Consider the following 22,502-nt stretch of genomic DNA (forward strand, 5'->3'; position numbering starts at 1 on the left):
TTTGGTGCGGAGTTGCCTTTACACGCAGACGGTCCTGTGTTAACCAAATGTGGCGTTAGTTTACTTGTGCATCTCTGTGTTGTCCACAACAAGTTTGAGGCCAATGCATGTCAAGATATCAGTTTCCCATGTTGGTTTTGTGGGCAGTGCTGGTTTCCTGGTGTGTAGTAAGTGAGTGGTTGGCTCACTGAAAGGAAACGACAAGTCAAATGCCTGCAAACTTTCAAACTCCTCAACCTTTACTAGTTAATGGTTTCATGTCTTTTACATTGTCATAGTACAGAGAATCAGTCTGCACTGTACATTGAACTAGTCAGGGATCCTACATGACACTGTAGTACACAGTAAAATACTCAGTGTTGATTTAACTCAAGAGAGTGTCCAAATGGACCCTCCAAGGGTCCATTTGATTACATTTGAAGACATTTAAAGAGTAGCCTATAGGTTCCATGCCTGTTTACAATGAAGAACAGCTGGTCTGTGACAAGATCAAGGTTCAAGGTTGTCTTTATTGTTAAATCTTGTGTACAGGTACATAATTTGTTTTTTTTTCGGCTTCTTCAGACATTGCAGAAGCCTAAGAAAAAAGTCATAAAACATAATAAATAAAATACATAACATAATAATAATAACAACATAAATACACAGCGTATATACACCTTTTTTTGCCCTTTTTACTAGCGCTTAACAAGGTGTAAAATTAAAAAAAATACGGTGCTGTGCATTAAGTTCTTTCTCCTGGATTATTATCATAGAAAGAACTTAAGCACTGAAACCCTCTCTATACGGACCTGAGTTGCAACTGTACTTGGTACTCTCTTTTTTCACACTACACCAAATCTCTTTGCCAGCAGCTCTTTGCTAGCTTGTAGATCGGCTATTTTTGGCGAACGTTCCTCCCAGAATTGGGATACTGGGGTTCAGGTGGTTAATGGTAATAACTACATCCATGACCGCAGATCATAGTGGGAACACCTGGTGGGGGTTGATTGGTTTGCAGTGGTGTAAAGTAACTAAGTACAGTTACTCAAGTACTGTACTTAAGTACAAGTTTGAGGTATTTTTACTTTACTGGAGTACTTTCACTTATTAGTTACTAGTTACTTTGTAGATTTTGATTATTCTTACAAAACATACATTAACCACTTCAGCCCTATATATACATTAAGGCAATTTGAAAATAGCCGATCTACAAGCTCACAATGCGTCGCATCGCGACGCATTGTGAGCTTGTAGATCGGCTATTTTCAAAAGATTTGTATACATTTGAAAACTTGTGAAATGGGACATTCTGCATGATGAGTACTTTCTACTTTTGGTACTTTAAGTACATTTTGATACCAATACTTTTGTACTTTTACTCAAGTACATTTTGAATTACAGACTTTTACTGGTAACAGAGTATTTCTACATTGCATTATTGATACTTTTGCTTAAGTACTCTTAAGTACTTTTTTTTGAATTTTTCTCTTCAAAAACCTCTTTCAGTTTGAGAAGATTCTGAAGAAAGTCTTGTACAGAACGTTGTGGCCAGGTCTCACAGGGACAGTGTTCAGACTTTGTTGATCCCTGTAGAGAAGAGTTATTGCATTATTTCCAGCAAATAATGAACTTTTGATCACTCTTTATTGTTTAAAGGGTGTGTAAGTGATATGTATTTGATACAAAATAGTTTTAAACAGCTCTATAATATGATAGCATAGTCATTGCTATAGTTTGTTCAGTATGGGGGTCTCCCTGTCTCTCCGGCTCTTTAGTAAACAGAAAATAAATGTTCATGTCGGGATACCAATTACTTACAGCTTGTGTTTCCTTCAAGTAATCCCTCGTCAGGTCTATGTGGAAACGTTGTCCCTTAGTGAGATCGCATGTAAGCTTTATGGTGTTCAATTCCAGTTCAAAACACCTGTACACATCATTCATGCAGGAGTCCTGCGAACACAAAATATGAAGAAATTATCCTCAGTAGAAACAGCATTGGAGAGGAATGTATGTTAAAATAGGCTATAGAATAAAATAAACAGCGTTTGATTTAATAATGTATAAAACGATAAAAAAATATTTAGTGTTTGAGTGGAATCATACTTTATTACGTTATACATTGAAGAGTTAACTTAAAGGTGAGAAAATGAATGAGATAGTTGAACTTGACAGAGAGAAAAAACAATCTGATAGTGAAAGTGCAAAACAGAGAGCTGTCTACAATTATTGTTAAATCTAAGGTTTTTGCAGACAATCAGATTGGGTGTTGTTAGGCGGTTGCTATCATCTAACAGGTGGTTACTAGGATGTTGATGGGGCGAAACAGGTGGTTGCTAAGTTGTAGCAGGCGAAGGACAAGGACTCTTAACTGCAGTCCAATGAGGTTATCCACAAGCCTATATGGCTAAGCCTGTCACAATTATGACATAGTCGCAATTATTTGACTTAATTGCAATTATTTTGTATAATCGTTTCCATTCTTATGTACAAATTCATCTGTTGAAAAAGAGCAGGTCTACAAGTTCACAATGTGTCGCATCGTGATGTGTTGTGAGCTTGTAGATCTGCTATTCCCGCAATTGTTAAAAATCTTTTATGGTATAAAATTACTAAATGCATGGCCTGTTCTGGCCTGTTTTGATTATGATTATGATTATGTCATTTTTGTGTATAGTTATTTGTCATTATATCTGCCTTGTGCAGTATTTGTTTACGATGCCTAAAAGGCAAACAGAAATGTAATTATTGTCCCAATTTTCAATGCCAAAAATATTAAACGCAATTATTTGCGATAAGCAAATTGTCATGATCGTGTACATAAGTACTTAGAAATGTATAAAAACTCAAGTAAATGTACTTTGTTACATAAACACAAAGCAGGTGCTCTTACCTTCAAACTGGGAGTGTAGAATTTTTCATTTGAATCCTGTTTATATAGAAGAAAGCAGATTATATGAGTGAGAATTGAAGAAATGATTAAAAAAATTACCATGGACAAAACATTAATTTTTCTTCTTTTTTTTAAACCTACACATAAGGGCATCCCAATTAATTCAGGTTTGAAATCAGATATAGAGAGAGGTTTTGCTTGAAGGCAGCCTGAGAGGGTAAAAATCCAAAATGTGTGGAAAGATGAAAAGATGCAAAGAGTGGACGGATGCTCCATGGTCAAGGTGTCAGATGTTCAACAGTGCTGTTGAGGAATGCAGCAAAGATACTTTCTCACATGTGCTGAACTTAATATATGACGCTTGTGAGGGTGGGATCTTGAGAAACCGTATGGGCCATTGAATAATCATCTTTAGGGAGCCAGACCTTTAGGGAGCCAGACCTTAGGGAGCCAGACCTTTTCACTGTTATTTCCTGTTTCCTGTTTCCTATACCTGGGGCTATATAGAGACTAGCCTGGGATCAACACCTTTTTCGGTTTCTGATCCGGTGAGTCATCCGAGTGTACTTTCCGGAGACTATTTAGCGTCTGTCTACCTTTGTTATCCCACGGTGAAATTATATTCCATTTAAATAGGGATTGGGGAAACAAACAGGGGGTACCAAAAAAAAGCGGCTCCGCAAAACCGGAACCCGCAGCACCCGGAACCAGAAGCTTTTTTTTATGGCCTAGACCGGATCACACGGGCAATTTAATAAGGAATACCAGGCTTTCCTCCGAGGTGGAAAGACTGGTGATGCAAGGTTATATAGAGACACACTGCAGACTACAAATTCACGCCCACAATTGAGACAGCGCACCCACACGAGGTCCGGGAGAACGATGTACTGTATATTATAGTATATTGTGGGTTGTATATTGAGATGGCAGAAATGTCACATTAAAAAGGACAAATCAAACAAATAGGACACTTTATTAGGACACAAAATAAATCGCTACAGCCTCAGTAGTCAACCAGTTAAATTACGGTATTTTACGATGCCTCTCATAGGGATTGCATTGACAGCTGCAGTACATCGTTCTCCCGGACCTCGAGTGGGTGCGCTGTCTCAATTGTGGGCGTGAATTTGTAGGCGGCCGTGTGTCTCTATATCACAGGTTGATACTGAACACTCCCAACTCGGGGCCGTATGGTCTCAGGGGCCCCAAGCCCCCTTTTTGGGTACATGTTTCCTGAAGCATAATCCAGAAACATAGGGGGAAGTAGGAAAATAAGACTTCTATTTTAAAACATTTTTTTTATTTTCCAGCACCACTTTATGGTGAATATCACTGCCCCACTTGTATAGAAACCCACAGGTTTGATCCTAGGTGTATCCTTACTTTTTCAAATATGTGTATTTGCTTACACCAGAGATTATTTCAGTACCCCTATCCCTACAAACCTTGTATGCCATTAATTAACATCATTTACCTTCAGGGTTAATTTAGGTAAAATTTTAGGGTTACCCCCAGGTTTTCATACTGTACATGGAATACGTAGGAATACGTGGAATACAATGACACACTCAGTGCACACGTTAATCGTGCTAGTCATCCTCAGTTTTCGATAGGTGTTGCCAAGTTTCCTGCAGTTGCACGCTTTGATGAATTCCATTCATTCTTGTAGATCTGCTATTTTCTCCAAAGACATTTGGCGTGGCGTGAACAAAGGACGGGGCTATAATAGAGCCCAGTTAACGAAGGTTTCAGTGGTTAATGTGCTCTTTCTTTATAACTGTGCACATGCCCTCCCAAAGGTGGGTGCACAGCCCTAAAAAAAAAACGATAGCAAAGAATAGCATAAAGTTTATGTATTTTTAGCAGGGTCTGTATTTTTAGCAGGGTGTTTATTTTTTGCAGGGTCTGTATTGAAAACTGAAATCCTTAAAGTGTGACAGATCACAAAGTGTAAAACATTTAAAAAAGATAATTAAAAGCCCACCATTCCCAATAAAGCTGAACACTTTAAAGTTTGAATGAAGTTTCTAGGGTAAAGTATGAAGGACGAGATAGGGTCCAACATTTTAAGAATAAATAAATAGTGGAGTCAGTGTGCTCGCACTGATAACTTGCTGATAGTAATAGTACTGGAGTAATTAGTTAAAAGAAAATATACTTCAGTGTACAAAAGTACAAATAAAGTAAAATTTCTTTTTAATATAAATGCATTGCTGTATTGAAATTTAGAAGTTTTTACGAAATACTACAAATATTTACTGAAATTTCCCTAAATAAAATGAAGAAAAACTGTGAAAGTAGCCGATCTACAAGCTCCCAACCAGTCGCATTGTGACATGTTGTGAGCTTGTTGATCTGCTATTTCCCCCAAAAATGTATAGAGCATAACTGGTTAATTCAATGTATTTTAAGTTTGTGTGGCACGGGTCCCTTCCTTAGCCTGGTAAACCCTCCCTCCGGAAATCTCATTTCCATTTGATTCCAGGAGTCACTCCTGGAATCAAATGGAAATGAGATTTCCGGAGGGAGGGTTTACCAGGCTATCCCTTCCTATGTTGTCGAGTGGAATGTGGAATGAAAGTCATAAGCTTCCAAAAAAAGTAAAGTACGCAGATACTCAAGTTCATGCACTTTGTTACTGTCTACCACTGACAACGTACAGCAATTAAACGTACTCTTACCTTCACACTGGGAGTGTAGAATACATCATTTGAATCCTGTTTGTGTGGAGGAATGCAGATCATATTAGTGAGAATTAAATAATTCATTTGCAAATTACAAATTAGAATTTAACCTACACATAAGGGTATCCCAATTAATTCAGGTTTGAAATCAGAGATAGGGCTTCCTTGAAGGCAGTCGGAGAGGGCTAAAATCCAAAATGCAAGAAAAGATGAAAAGCTGCAAAAAGCGGAAAGATGCTCCATGGTGAAGGTGTCAGAATTATGTCAAGCAATGCTGTTGAAGAATGCAGAATTGAGACTTTGTCACGTGTGCTTAGTGGTGTAGGGGACTGCCCATAAGTGTGCGGATACGCACAGACAAGCTCTGACCAACATTATGAAATATTTATTTTTAGTTTGATAAATTAAGTGATAAATTAAGTGTGCATAAAGTAGTTTTAGTTAGAAATGTTTTTGTTTAGTTTTTGAAACATTTCCCAAGGAATGCCTTGATTTATAGAAGTATAGATAGAAATGTAGGATAATAGAATGCATAGGCTATCAATAGAGGTGATGGTGGAAAAAGAAAAGGAGGAGAAAATAACTCCTTTGCCCTGGCTGGCACCAACGCATTCTACTGAATGGAGAGACCAGACAGGAGTTGGGTTGCACATCTTATGGGGTGTGAAGTGCCTACTGCTGCCGGCTATTGTTTTCCTGAGTAGCAACCAACAACTAATCTGCGTGCTAGGCTACAACAGCGGTATTGGGTACTACAGTAGTAGCAGTGTGTGACCATAGTAGAGGAACGCATGCTCGCAGGCACGCAGGTGCACACTCGTGCATGTACGCTTGTGCGTGTGCGTTATCCTGCAAAAAAAACAACGTGAAGCGACCAGTGCACCCCTGCATGTGCAGATCTTAATAGATGTGTGGGGTGGCAGTTTTGGTGCAGTAAGCTGAGGCATTATTATCAGAGTGATTGTATGGCGACTATCGGAACAAACTTAGTCACGAGAGGTTAAATCTGGGCGTTTACCAGCCAGACGAGCTGGTTGTCAAGAAACCACTGTTCCAGGATACCAGGAGTTTTGTTCATTTTATTAAAGTTAAAACAATTCATTTTAGTTGCATCATGATACCAGTGAATCACCGCATAGTGTTGCGCTATATCGTGGTCAGCAAAGTTGGACTTCCCCCATTCACCCGCTCTCCATTTCATTCATAAAAACCCGCAGGTGAACAGCTGACTGACCGACTGACGTACAGTAGCACCAACACCATGTGACCCCTTTGTGAATGGCATGACCAATGAATCAATTAAAAACCATATCAACCTATTATGCTGTCTATACCTGTCACCAGCAGTGATGATGGGGATTCATAAAGGTCTATGAGAAACCACATGGTGCCGTGCAGTTATCAATGAACCATCTGTACACAACGTTTACCGGTATCGTTGTTTTTGAAGCAAATTATTAAGCCACTTGAGGTTAGAAAACCCTAAATTATTTGTATTAGTGTCTGCAAAGATTGATAAATAAATGTTCTCTCTCTCCATATCGCTCAATCTCTCTCTCTCTCCCTCTCTCTCCCTCTCTCCCTTTCTCTCTCTCTCCCTCTCTCCCTTTCTCTCTCTCTCCCTCTCTCCCTTTCTCTCTCTGTCCCTCACACACACACGCACACGCACACACACACACACACACACACACACACACACACACACACACACACACACACACACACACACACACACACACACACACACACACACACACACACACACACACAGCCTATGTCTCATATCTCCCTGGAATATAGCTATAAAGACTTCCCTAAATTGGTTAATGTCACCACTGTTAGTCACTATTAGTACTGGCGACACATTTTCGGGTAATTTTCTGTTTGTACCCTTTTAGTAATGTTTATATGTGCTTTTTTTTGGTAATTTGCTTGTTTTCTGTTTGGGGACTATGGATAGAAATGAGCATTCTTGCTAAATCCGGTGTATTTACACAGCATTTCATGTGTGGTGTTCATTAATATATATCCATATCCAAATAAACATAAAAACTAAAAAAGACACAAATGCCAAATACTGTACCAGGGCAGCAAGGCCAACAATTACAACAATGATTTTAAGAAAACAGAAATAGCCTAATTAATATACTGTGTATATATATATATAGAGCATCGCAGTTCCCGCCCACTTCCTGGTTCCACTTCGAAATACTCAATGCATTTTTCCCATTGACATTTCCAAAAATATTTACATCAATTAATTTAAGCCTAGAATCAAGCCATCCAGGGTCCTGGTGAATCATGACCATAAAACGTTTTTTTCTGTGATTTATTTTATTTTATATTTAATTATATGATATACTATATTTAATAAATACCCTTTGTTTTGCCGTTTTCAAAAATGTTTTTTCACAGAATCAAACGTTTTATGGTCATGATTCACCAGGACCCTGGATGGCTTGATTCTAGGCTTAAATTAATTGATATAAATATTTTTGGAAATGTCAATGGGAAAAATGCATTGAGTATTTTGCAGTGGAACCCGGAAGGGGCGGGAACTGCGATGCTCTATACACACACAAGCACGCACACACGCACGCACGCACGCACGCACGCACGCACGCACGCACGCACGCAGGCAGGCACTCACGCACACGCACGCACACGCACACACACACACACACACACACACACACACACACACACACACACACACACACACACACACACAGTATAACTATCAATGAAATAAATAAATTAAAGGCTGTTTATTTCACAAAACAATGTATTGGTATTTACATTGTCAAAATGTCATCCAAGCTCATCCCTGGACTAATCAAAGTCACTGGATTCATTTGAAGATGGAGATGAGCAGGGGGTGCGGGAAGGGTATTTAGGGTAGGCTATATGGGTATGTTTACACTAGCCGCCTTTTATAAAGAAAATGTAAAAACTGAAACAGACTTCAATGCTTAAAGTTTAACTCTATGGAACTTGAAAACTAGATGTGGAAGTAATACAATTTGAGCAACTGTATGGCATTTTCCCAGAGACGAGCCAGCCTTCTTCACAAGCTTGTTCAGTCTGTTACTGTCCCCCAGAGACCAGAGGACCTGAACCTCTTACTCCGCAAGAACAGTTTTCTCTGGCCTTCCTCTATAGAGCAATGGTTCCCAAAGTGGGATCCAGGGACCCCCAGGGTTCCTTGAAGGGGTCCAAATGGACCCTTACAGGTCTGTAACTCTGAGAGTGTACGAATGGAACCAAATGGACCCTAATCTCTTAAGAACAGATTCAGAGCTGCGCTACTGAATCTGTCGAGAGCCCCGTTCAGAACGTGTGCGTGTTAGCTTACAAGTGGGCGTGCCTTCAGATCAGGAAGCAGGTCGCGCTTTACCCAATCAAATGTAGTGGCCGGGATTTACTGTCTGTGCGCTCCCTTCCCACTGAAAACAAACCGAAACTCATTTAACAATAGCGTCCTTGGAGCAGACAAAACCACGGAAAGATATTCACATTTTAACTTGCTCTTTCATCATAGAAACAAGTGGGCTTATAACCAAAATGATCCATGTTCTCTGGGAGAAGTGGTGTTAGTGTTCCGTGTAGAAATATTGTTAGTGGGAATGAAAACATAAGCGCACCACCGGAAGTGGAGCGCTGAGGGTAGACCAAAAACCCCGGTTTCCTTGCGCACGGGTGCTCCATTCAGCTCGTCCCAGAGCCAAGTGAAAGAGTAAAAAACAGCAGAGGGCACTGTTTTTCCTTTTTATTTGGCGATGGGTTCCCAGATTGAATGGACCCTTACATGTCTGTAACTCTACGTGTTGTAGGGGACTGATTCAAGCCAAGACGCAAAAGTCAGGGTACAAACCCAATTAAGGGTGTTTATTTAGAAACACAGCCAGGCTCAGTGAGCATTGTTTATATTTGGTAAATCATATTAAATGTTCAACATAAATCCTTCCCGAGTCCGGGGCTTTTAAACATCATAACATCTGTTGTCATTCATCATAACATCCGTTGTCATTCCTCTCCGTAGGTTGCCTATGAAAATGACAGAAACAGTCCTTTTAGTTTTACATTTCACGAACATTCAGGGATTGTGAGGGAACAGTGGATAGTATCGCTTACCGCCTGAAGCACCCGTCTGTTCACCAGGAGAGCCAGTGTGAGACTGAGACAGAGTGGATATTTTGAAGGTTTGGTGGCACACCTAGCCGGTCCACACAGGTGCGCTCAGATGGGGCTGATTCATGAGGGCGATTGGTAGGTAAAGCCCCTCTATGACGCAGCCCAGGCTGTTGCGGTGTCTGTGGAGCCTCTCTCTGTCTCTATCCCACTCTCTCTCCGAGGTGAGGTGCTTACCTAACAGGCGATCTCCCAGCGATACTCCACAGTGTCCATTTAGTTCCATTCGTACACAGTTACGGAGGTAACTTAGTTACGGAGGTGATCTACAAGCTCATAGCTATGAGCTTGTAGATCTGCTATTTTTTAATAGCCAAAGTAGCCTATGGTTAAAGTGGTTGAAATGATTGTGAAGCTTTATTAACTTATTTAGCTGGGGACCCCCTGGTACCCCGCCAAGGACCCCTGGGGGTCCCCGGACCCCACTTTGAGAACCACTGCTGTAGAGGGCCTCAGACCTATCGGTCCAGTTCAGCTTGTTGTTCAGGTGTACGCCCAGGAACTGTCCACCACTGACTCACCTTGGATGGAGCTCCTTGGTGTTGCGGTGGTTTTGTTGAGATGAAGGTGGTTGTCATCGCTCCGACTCACTGAGCTCTCCACCACAACGTTGTGTTCGTCTATGTTGTCGTTTGTAATACAGCTACTCTAACAGTGACGGTGTCGTCAGAGAATTTCTGGAGGTGACACGTTTTGGGGCGGAAGTTGGAGGTATAAAGGGTGAACAAGAAAGGTTGCAGTGCGGCACCCCTGCATCACAGAGAGCTTGTCGGCTATATCCACTGTGGTCGGATGGTGTTGAAGTGGTTTCACAAATGTCAACGAGGTCATCGCGACCTCGTTGACATTAATTGTCTGCCTTTGAAAATGGCATGTCTTGACCAAAAATACATAGTAAAACAAAAAAGTACACAGGATTTTTAAGTAATTAGTTAACAAAGAGGTGAATGGAGCAGCAAATCTTCGGATGACGATATCTTGGGTTCTGTGTGAGGAAAGAAAAAAAAAAAAAAAGAAGAAATCTTTTAAATTACGTTTTTTACGTCAGTGGCAGCATTGGTAAACGGGAATAATTATGTTTTTTACGTCAGTGGCAGTGAATGAGTTAACATTTCAAGGCTGACCCACCCACACACCTCCTCTTTTTCTAAATGTGGCCACTGCTATAGATGGACTAAAATGTAACTGTCTGTGTGCTACTCCAAGGCCGTGCTGAATGGGGGACCTCAGGGTCCATAGAACTCTGTACCATGCCACCACAAAGCACAGGTTCTACTGGGCATTGAACCCAGGACCTTTTGTGCATAAAGCGGACATGATAACCACTACACCATAGAACCTGTTTGTTGACTGGTTTCACACTCTAATTTCACCACCGCTTACCCAGAGTCACTCTGGATGAGAGCAACTGCTAAACGCTTGATTTGGTGGCCGTGTGAACGGGAACCCTGCTTAATATAGCTACTGACGAAACAGTGTTAAAAATACACAGTGATGATCGGAGATGTCACGTACAGTAAGAGACACTGAAACCTGTGGTTGACTGGGAAATCCACAATCATTGGAGAGTGACTCAGGCTAGACTCTGAGTCTTTAGTCTGACTCTGGCTAAATGAGAGTCTGAACATCACTCTCATTTCCCAAAGTGGGTGAAATTATTTGTCATACAAGCTCCATAATCTTTGAAAGTTTCAAGAAAGGTGGAAAGAGATAGAGAAAGAAACAGAAAAACAGATCAGATATCAACATAACATTATTATGCATAAGATGCATGATATTATACATAAGGTGCAGTTAAGAAGCAGCATACACAGTATATGATAACAGCCATGACAGAGATATACAGTCATATTGACTTGACATAAAAGACACAAACGTAATCCTGTGTGGCGACAGGCGGTGCTCAGAGCTTGTAAAACAGTATGATGGTAGCCAGGGGGAAACTGTTCATGAATCTGGTGTTGGATACATCGGTAGAGCTTGCCTGACCGTGGCTGCAGCAGTGGCATGAATAGACTGCAGCGGGGGTGGTGGGAGTCCTTGCTGATTTGCTCAGCTACACACTGCTACTCATTTATTCCCTGGATTTGAGGGAGGGAAGCTCACCTCCCATGCCGCTGAGCTGACTGCGCCATCATCTGTAGGGATTGTATTATGTTACATGACACAATAAAGCACAGGTTCTACTGGGGATTGAACCCAGGACCTTCTGCGTGTAAAGCAGACGTGATAACCACTACACCATAGAACCTGTTCATTAATTGGCTTCACGCTCTATCCATCACTTACCCATAGTTGTAATACATTATAATTTATATTGTATTATAATCACAGTTATAAGGATCCTTTTGGCTCATACCGAACCAAATGGTTCACCCGCACGTGTACAGGTGATTTGCATTTGTATACAGGACAGTTGGCCACTCACCTACAGTACATTACATTGTTAGACAAGAAGCAATGACCTCCTCCTATGTTTACATTACAAATGAGTGTCAATGACCGGAGTCTGCTACTCATACCTGTGGATTTGAGAGGGGGTACTTTTGTGTAATGGAAACGGTAGATATTAACTTAAGACTTAAGCTGCAGTGGAAAAGGGGCTTAATTTCTCCATCACTTACCCTGAGTCACTCTGGACAAGAGCATTTGCTAAATGTCTGTATTGGTGTCTGATTTATTTAGTTTCCTATTCAGTTTTCCCAAAACCAAAACCGAAACTGAATTATTTAAGTCATCTCCGTTGGTAGGTCAGTATGTCTTGATAACACCCAATGAATGGTCTGATAAATCGCCCATTCAATGGTCTAATAAAAGGTGATAATGTCCCATTCAATGCATTGATACCATCCCAATCAGGTGATAATACACTGATCCTACTGGGGATTGAACCCAGGATCTTCTGCGTGTAAAGCAGACGTGATAACCACTACACCATAGAACCTGTTTGTTGAGTGGCTTCAGATGTGATAACAACACTGTAGCGCATGTTTGAGTCTGCACATCAAATGGCAAACAGGTTCTATGGTGTAATGCAGTGGTTCTCAAAGTGGGGTCCGGGGGTCCTTCATGCGGCACCATGGGGTTCCCAGCAAAATGAATTAAGGATCTTTGTTTAACTGACTTTCAGACAGAGAAACATGGACTGAGAACAAACAATCTACAACCATCATGTTACCTTGGAACACTAAAGCACAGGTTCTACTGGGGATCGAACCCAGGACCTTCTGCGTGTAAAGCAGACGTGATAACCACTACACCATAGAACCTGTTTGCAAAGATACTTCAATACACCTGTGTCTCTCAAAGTGGAATCCGGGGACCCCCAGGGGTCCTTGGGGCGGGGTTCTAGGGGTCCCCAGTCATGAGAAACAGTTTAATCAGCTGGTTAAAATGTTAAAATGGTCCTGAGTGTCTGCGCTCAGGGCCCTGTGATTGACAGACGCTGATTGTTTCTTCCACTTTTTGGTTTCTGCAAAACGCCCACCCAGTGCTTGGCAGAAGACCGCAGAGGACACATGATAATGTAAATTCACGCGACCGAGATGGTTCATCAGGCTAGTCCTTGACATGAAAATGTTTGAGAAACACTGCACTACACACCACACCATAGAGTCTGTGTGAACCGGTTCCCCCAAACAACGAACAGGTTATGTGGTGTAGTGGTTATCATCACATCTGCTTTACACGCAGATGGCCCTGGTTTAAATCCCCAGCGTAATACAATAACCAGTTGTTATTGTTTGTGTATCTCTGCCTCTGTGATATTTTGGTTATGGTTTGTTTGGCGACCCTGCCCGTTGGTTAGCCGGTAGCCTTCAGTGATTGGCAGAGTGGTGCCAACTCGGTGTGGTTTTGGGGGAGTGTATATAAGGACCTCTCATTGCAAGCTCTTATTATTTTTCACTCATGTGTGGACTCCCTTATTTTGCCATGTATTCCCCTAGTACATGAGTTTGTCACTGCATCACGTGACAAGGGGGAGATATAATCCCCGCCCATCTGGTCCTCAATCTACCCCATGGTCTCCTCCAACCTAGACGTGTGTCGAACACCTCCATAGGGGCCATAACCTGTTATTTGTCGTTTGATTGATGAATTAATTGATTGATTGATTGCTTGTGGTTCCAGAGAAAGGAGACTTCCTGGCGTTGGACCTGGGTGGAACTAACTTCAGGGTTCTTCACGTGCGCGTGGTGGAGGACCTCCAGAGAGTGGTGAAGATGGACAGCAAGATATGTGCCATCCCGCAAGAAATCATGCTGGGGCCCGGAGAACAGGTGTGTGTGTGTGTGTGTGTGTGTGTGTGTGTGTGTGTGTGTGTGTGTGTGTGTGTGTGTGTGTGTGTGTGTGTGTGTGTGTGTGTGTGTGTGTGTGTGTGTGTGTGTGTGTGTGTGTGTGTGTGTGTGTGTGTGTGTGTGTGTGTGTGTGTGTGCCCACATGCATGTGTGAGAGAGAGAAATTGTTTACTATTAAATTCATATGAACATATCTAGTACAGTATATACAATCTAATCTTATGTGTGTGTGTGTGTGTGTGTGTGTGTGTGTGTGTGTGTGTGTGTGTGTGTGTGTGTGTGTGTGTGTGTGTGTGTGTGTGTGTGTGTGTGTGTGTGTGTGTGTGTGTGTGTGTGTGTGTGTGCAGTTGTTTGATCACATAGCAGCTTGTCTGGCGGAGTTTCTGGAATCCCTGGAACTGAAGGCACAAACTCTTCCTCTTGGATTCACCTTCTCTTTCCCCTGTGAACAGAAAGACATCGACAAGGTCTCTCTCTCTCTCTCTCTCTCTCTCTCTCTCTCTCTCTCTCTCTCTCTCTCTCTCTCTCTCTCTCTCTCTCTCTCTCTCTCTCTCTCTCTCTCTCTCTCTCTCTCTCTCTCCACACCCACACATGCTCACACGAATATATGCATTTGTGTCAGATCCTGTGTCTAGGTGAGACATGATCTAAATGTCTCAATAGAAGAGCAGGGAGACTAAATACAACCACCCCAATTGTATAAGTTATATTGTATTAACATACTCTACCATACAGATTGTAAAAGTTATATTGTATTAACATACTCTACCATACAGATTGGACAAAATGACATTTTAGTCATTAAGAAAAAGTTACATAGTGCTGCTTTAAGTGCGTCTGTGGCTTTTATAAGCTGGACAAAAAAGTGCCCTTTGGGCGTTTGGCACCATCCTACCTGAAAGCCCCCCATAACCCCAAAACAACCCCCACACCCCCACATATCGGTGCCGCACTATGAGCTTGCAGATCTGCTATTTTTGAACAGCCAAAGAAATCTAAAAATGACACTGATGCGTTCCCGGTCTTAAAGGGTTAACTCATAATATGGCCTTGTCTCCACAGAGCATCCTGATTCGCTGGACCAAAGGTTTTAACTGTTCGGGTGTTGAGGGAGAGGACGTGGTCAGACTGCTCCGAGAGGCCATCCTCAGGAGAGGAGTGAGTGTTTTAGGCTCAACTCAAGTTATTTCAACTGACGGAGTGAGTTATGTGGGAATGAAAGGGTTAGCTGGGGAAGAAGCCTGAAGTCGACCAGCTCCAAGTCCTCCATGAAGAGTTTGGCTGATTAACAGCTGGACCAATTACTGCATGAGTTGTAACAGGGTCCATGTGGGGGCCGTGTGTGTCCACAGAGAACGCCTTTTGTGCAGAGGAGCGCTTTAGATATCATGTGTCCATAGTGCTCGACACAGTGATGCCCGCACTGTTCCAACCTACCTATCAGCCATTGAGGTGCTCACTGCTCAAACATCTGCGTTAGGCTATCAGCACAAATAGCTTAGCTGAATCAATGTGAACACGATGGGCTTCTCGACGTGGTTGTGGTAAATGATTCAAAATTGGGTTGTAAATTACCAGGTTGTTGTCACTAGCTCTAGTCCAGAGCGTTAGCGAGTTCTCTCTAACACTCTGGACAAGACAGAGCTACAGTAGGTTGTCACATACAATCAGGAGGATCAAATGACCGCTGCTCCTTTCCAAAAGTTGAACTGTTTCCATCTTGAAGCGCCAGGGTGTTGCACCAAAAGAACTTCGGAACGTCGGGAGCGCTGAAGCTCAATGGTCAGCTCTGGGAAGAGGAGAGGAGTGCACCAGCGTGTCTTTGCCATAGAAATACATGGAAAACTCAAAGGTTCTATGTGGACGCGGCCCCTTACATTTTTGTTTTGTTTTGCTATCGTAGTTCTCTAGTGCACTGGTTCACAAGGTCGGGTCCGGGGACCACCAAGGAGTCCAAATGGACCCTTACTGGTCTCCAACTCTGCGGGTGTACAGGGTCCATTTGGTTCCATTTGTACACTCAGATTCAGAGTACCTAAGGATTTTACAGTGTAGTTTGAGGTCCCAGAGATCTTTTTTTCCTTTTTAATCAAATGGGGGTCTGTGGCCTAATTTATATCAAACTGGGGGGTCCTTGAAATTCAAAAGTTTGAGAATCACTAGTCTGGTGCATTGGTGATGGTTTAAATGTATTTATAATTGAAAATGGGGGTACGAGGACGCCTAGGGGTACACAGAAGTACTACAGTGGGAAAATGGAAAATATATGCTGTAGAATAGATATTTTACTATTATATTTAATGATAACACATTGGCAGACTGTGCACCTGATATTTTAAGTGTTAAATCAATGCAAATAAAAAATTCTATTAACTGTTATTGAATAGAATACAATACTCATTTGCTGTTATGCAGACATTATAAATGTAATTCAATATGTTACCTCTCTCTCTCTGTCTCTCTCTGATTGATTGATTGATTGATTTAATACTTTATTAGTCAGAAATGTAAACAGCACGTGGTACAGTCAGACATTTAGGCTAAAAGGATAACACAAAAAAGTCCTGGGGACTTCCATTGTGGTCCTATGTATTCAATTCATCAACATAGCATAAAAGATTTACACAAAAATACATCATGACACCTCCTTTCGATGGGAATTTACATTTACCTCCTCTTGTGGTCTCTTGAGTCCTGATAGATGTTTTTCAGGCCCATTTTTTAATTCTGAATCTCTCTGTCTCTCAGGACTATGACATTGCTAACATTGAATCTCTCTCTCTCTCAGGACTATGACATCGGTAACATTGCCATGGTGAACGACACTGTGGGAACCATGATGAGCTGTGGTTACAGAGACCAGAGCTGTGAGATAGGAATGATCATTGGTAAGATACATTTATATACAGTATACCAGGGGTCTTCAACAGAGGGTCCTCAGAGTTACTAAACGGCCGCCAAATCATTTTGTGATAGGGAACATTATAGACGAAAATAGCAGATCTACAAGCTCACTGCGCCTCGCGCTGCACATGTAGATCGGCTATTAGATTGGCTATTAGCTAATTAGAAAAAGGTTACATAGTAGCGCTTAAATAGAAGAAGGCATAACACAATCATTTCTATTTAATTTAAAACATGTTTTAATAGTAACATTTGACCCCCCCTCCCTCTCTCTCTCTTTCTCTCTCTCTCTCTCTCTCTCTCTCTCTCTCTCTCTCTCTCTCTCTCTCTCTCTCTCATTCTCTGTCTGTGTCTCTCTCTCAGGCACAGGGACCAATGCGTGCTACATGGAGGAGATGAGGAACGTGAAGCGTGTGGAGGGAGAGGACGGGAGGATGTGCATCAACACAGAGTGGGGGGGCTTCGGGGACAACGGCTGCCTCGAGGACATTCAGACGGAGTATGACGTCACCGTGGACAAGGACTCCCTGAACCCCGGGGTCCACACGTACGTACTGTTGTCTTTATAGCACCGTAGCCACCCTAAAAAGCTACCCGTAAGGGACATGCTGGAGGCCAAAACAAGGTCACCCAAATCTTTGCAACTTATGGTGATCAACTATTGGTGCCTCAAGGGTGGGGCTTGACTGGTTGGACCAGTTAGTGTGTGTGTGTGTGTGTGTGTGTGTGTGTGTGTGTGTGTGTGTGTGTGTGTGTGTGTGTGTGTGTGTGTGTGTGTGTGTGTGTGTGTGTGTGTGTGTGTGTGTGTGTGTGTGTGTGTGTGTGTGTGTGTGTGTGTGTGTGTGTGTGTGTGTGTGTGTGTGTGTGTGTGTGGTATGGGGCTCCATTAGTGCCACGTAAGCACACCCCCTGTCCTGTAATCGTGTACTTTTTTTTTTGTGTTGCACAGAACCGCATAGACGTGTAGTGTACTTTCCCATTGACTCACAATGGGAACACGTGCACGCGCGCGTTCACGCGTAACAGTGCAACCACTGCATCTTGACCTACAGGGTAACACGTCTACGTGTAGATTCATGCGTCTGTAGCAAAGGCACGCGTCAACGCACGCATGATTTATTTGGTCACGCGACTAGGCGAGGCGCGGAGAGATGAGTGGGTGCTGTGCCACCTTGGTGCGCGCTGCGTGGAACGCCTCACCTACCCGTGTGACATAACTGAGCTCTGTACATAACGCATCGTGTGCCCTTGTGACATAACTCTGCCCTGCACAGAACGCCTCATATGCACGTGTAAGTCTTAAAATATAAAAAATTAAATATTTGTATTAATTAATTCAGTTACCTCTCCTGATATGTGATTCAATTTATGAAGTGGCTTTCTGCAATTACGCACAGAAGGTGCGCTGTCCCTCTCCAAGTCTCCATTCTTGAATCCTGTCCTTTGCAATCAATATTGCATTGATTGCAATAAAATTTTATTCCAAGTCATCAGTAACATATAGGCTGTATTAATTTCTGTCAAATAATCTTTTATTTCAAGGCAATTATAAACTGTACAGTATGATTCCAACATCGGGTTTGGTTGATCACCGCGCCATGCACTCTTCTCGTCTTTTTCCGGAGGTTCGAGGCGATTTTTATATTAGCTAATACTCAGTCAGATCATAACCAAAAATTAAAATAAAAAGAACGCCAGAATCCGTGAAATCTAAGCTTTGTATGTTTATCTGGCCCATGGCTGGATTCTTTCATTATTTCCTGATATGAATGAATTACGCAAGGAATTACGCAATCACGGCGCGGTCGGTGCCAAAAACTCGGCGGTCGTGGGTGTCTTCTAACACTTAGAGCTCTCTCAAATCAAATCAATTTTAAGTTCTTTGGAACCTTAGCTTTTGTTTCGTGTACAGCTCATCACTGTATATTCTATCAATATCCATTGATAAAGCAATTAAGCAACAGCGGCTTTTAAGCAGAGTGCATGGTGCAGGGCATCACCGTACGTGGCTTTGATCTGACACGAATTTGCTTCATTTAGCATCATTGCAAATATATTATCATCAGTAACATGTAGGCCTAGCCCTAGGCTATAGTATTTTCTCTTAAATAATCTTCTATTTCAAGGCAATAAACAGCTGTACAGTATAGCCTATGGTGTCAAATCAATGGTGCCGCTCTGGCTTTCCAACGGGTCCAATTGTAACCATGTTTTCAAATGCCTATATGCTCCCCAAATGCGCCAAGCTCCCTTCCAACAACAATAAACATATGCGTTTATGCCATAGAGGTATTACTTCTGTGTTACATGACTGCAGAGCGCAACAATTATCCTTCTCTCTCAAAAAGGAGAGAGGAAAAACAGAAAGAAAAAAGTAGCGAAACCACATCTCACCTGCTCGTCTAGATAACGATTTCACACATTTTGATACAATTCAAAGTGTTATAGAATCTGTCTCCCATTGGTGTGTTTTTCATATGCGTTTTACAATGTTAATGTAATAGATAATAAACTTTAATCTCATTTAGATTGACCTGGTTAAATACGGGGTTTAATTCATCCTAAGAGCAAATCATGGGAATAAATATAACTGGAAATCAGATTTCCAGTTACTTCATTGTTATGCGTTATTATAGATTGGCTTCTATGGATGGGACAGGTTTTAATTTCAACGCCTGTAGTCATTATGAGTTGTATTATTGGATCAGCACTGCGCTTCTCAGACAATGGACAGACAATGAACTGCTGTGCAAGTCTAACCCTAGGCTGGTGTCCACCATGGAAATAGCCTATTTGGTCGCTTTCATCACGTTGATGAATTAAAGTATATACCAGAACAGCCCTTGCAAAATGTTCATGTGTAGCCTATAGGCCTATTAGATGTTTAGTCCGTGGTCCGCTGCCGGCCTGCCACTTATCTGACACGCACTTGTCTCTCTCTCTCTCTCTCTCTCTCTCTCTCTCTCTCTCTCTCTCTCTCTCTCTCTCTCTCTCTCTCTCTCTCTCTCTCTCTCTCTCTCTCTCTCTCCAAGTGCCTATTCATTCAATGATGATTGATGGGTTGTGATGAAGTCATGGTTCCCCGAAAATTATAATACTATCATGTCTCTCTGTTTTTCTGTCTCGAGATAGACAGACAGACAGTCTGACAGCCTGACAGACATGGCAATCCAATCTGATGGCGAGATGTTCATGTTCCATATTAAGCTATAATGTGACCTAAAAAAAGATAGGCCTAAATATAATAATGTGACCCCAAAAAAGATCAATATAAAATAATTAGACCCTTCCCACATTATCCACACCAATCTTTGAAGGCAACATTTTCATATGTCAATTCAGTGTTTTTCTCCAACAGCCAGCTGCGCTCCTGAGCAGCGCAGCGCGCGCGCACACACACACGCACACGCACACGCACACACACACACACACACACACACACACACACACACACACACACACACACACACACACACACACACACACACACACACACACACACACACACAGTGCACCGCATCAGAGCAGATCTACAAGCTCACAACGCGTCTCATTCGCGGTAGGCTACTTGTGGTCTTGTATATCGCATTAGCTGTAGAATACAACTCTCGTAGACGTATTTATGATTCTGACGTTTTCAATCTACGAGAGTTGTAGGGTTCACCCCCCATGGACACAGAGACTTTCAGCACTATACCCCGTAGACACTCCAAACATGTACAAATAAAAAATGAAGGTGCTTCCATGCCCCAAATGTTAACTCTCGCTACGGGGTAGTAGTTTAATGTAATAATCCATATCTTTCAATAAAGAAGTGTTTTAATGCCGTCTATGGCCGAATGCCATTGTTTCACCCTCGCTTACTTCCTGTTTACATTGAGTGTAATTCCGGGTTTCACCAGATGGGCGCGTCACTACCGCCCATTGGGAACTTCCGACAGAATCAGCCACAGTCGGCATTAAACACTTCTTTATTGAAAGATATGGATTATTACATTAAACTACTACCCCGTAGCGATAGTTAACATTTGCTGCGTGGGGGTAAGCACCTTTATTTTCAATTTGTACATGTTTGGAGTGTCTACGGGGCATAGTGCAGAAAGTCCCTGTGTCCATGGGGGTGAACCCTACAACTCTCGTAGATTGAAAACGTCAGAATCGTAAATACGTCTACGAGAGTTGTATTCTACAGCTAATATCGCATAATGTTAACCACTCGAAACCATTGTGCGACGAAGAACAAAATAATCCTGGCTGGCACAGAGACTTCCCTTGCAACATTTTTGCAAAATTCATGGATTTAAGAACTATGAAGGGTGCACCAACATGAACGTTTTTTTTCTAAAGCATTAGATGGCGGGCCAGAACATAATGAAAGGCTAATTTAAGAAATGGATAGTTAACAAATGTACTGGAACTCCAAGAGTCAAGACAGAACGCCTTATATTTGGCACACATTTGTGATACTCTCACAGTCACAGAGAATGAATCAAAATGTAAGCTATTAGGTGGCATAATAAACCGTAAACAGCGGTCCCCCCCCCCCCCCTCCAAGACTAAGGATAAGGATAATTCCTTTTAAGGATAATTCCTTTTAACAGGTCGTTCATGAAAGTCCTTGCGGTCTTGTTTCCAATGAGAACCTGTGAGCAATTGGGGTTAAGAGTCTTGCTCAGGGACAAATTTCATATCATCGGCACATATGCTGGGATAGCCTGGAATCGAACCTGGGGCAACCAGGGCCTCTGGTTCCCTAGGCGGGCTCACTAACCACTCAGCTATGGCCGCCCCATATAAATTTTTTTTATAAGGATAATTCCTAATGACCATGTAGCAAAGCCTACCGTCCTCATCATAATCATTCAATAATTTGAATGATTTTACTTTTATTCTCATTATACCCCGCAATGCCAGACGTAGGCTGCAACGTCACATTATTAAGCATGATTCATCAGGATCGCTTTGCAAATCCACAAGCTCACACTGCAGCGCAGATTGAATATATTCGGGGCGCAACACCGTTGTCATAAAGTAACAAAGTACATGTACTCAAGTACTGCACTTAAGTACAAATTTTAGGTATTTTTACTTTACTGGAGTATTGCCAATTTTCAGTAGGCCTACTATTGTATTACTTCTACACCCCAACGGCAAATATTGTACTTTTACTCCACTACAATCATTTGAAAACTTTAGTTACTAGTTACTTTGCTATTATCAATTATTATATTATAAAACCACTTTAGCCCTATTTTATAGGCCTACATAGGCTATTTGAAAACAGCCAATCTAATGCATCGCATTGCAACACATTGTGAGCTTGTAGATCTGCTATTTTCAAATATTAGTACTTTTACTTTTGGTACTTTAAGTACATTTTGATACTAATACTTTTGTGCTTTTACTCAATTTTGAATTCCAGACTTTTACTTAGGTAAAATATCTGAGTACTTTTCCCACCATGCACTGACCGTTGTACGTCGAAGCATAAATTGGTCGTTACTGGATGGATTGCAGCTGCTACTTGAGAGAGACAGACTGCTTGAGATCGCT

At 41.9% G+C, this 22,502-nt stretch overlaps 1 protein-coding gene across 1 annotated transcript in view; it reads left to right on the plus strand.

The window, feature by feature from the left end:
* LOC308090313 (hexokinase-4-like) overlaps window positions 1-22,502 on the plus strand; it is a 52,888-nt gene that overhangs the window by 15,580 nt on the left and 14,806 nt on the right. The window contains exons 4-8 of the mRNA XM_080435432.1: window positions 13,879-14,027; window positions 14,393-14,512; window positions 15,108-15,203; window positions 16,834-16,933; window positions 17,313-17,496. Of these exons, the coding sequence (XP_080291558.1) occupies window positions 13,879-14,027; window positions 14,393-14,512; window positions 15,108-15,203; window positions 16,834-16,933; window positions 17,313-17,496 (649 nt within the window). The remainder of the gene's footprint in view (window positions 1-13,878; window positions 14,028-14,392; window positions 14,513-15,107; window positions 15,204-16,833; window positions 16,934-17,312; window positions 17,497-22,502) is intronic.

The sequence above is a fragment of the Gymnoscopelus braueri genome (assembly GCF_963280865.1).
Source record: "Gymnoscopelus braueri genome assembly, chromosome: 8".
Classification (NCBI taxonomy): Eukaryota; Metazoa; Chordata; class Actinopteri; order Myctophiformes; family Myctophidae; genus Gymnoscopelus; species Gymnoscopelus braueri.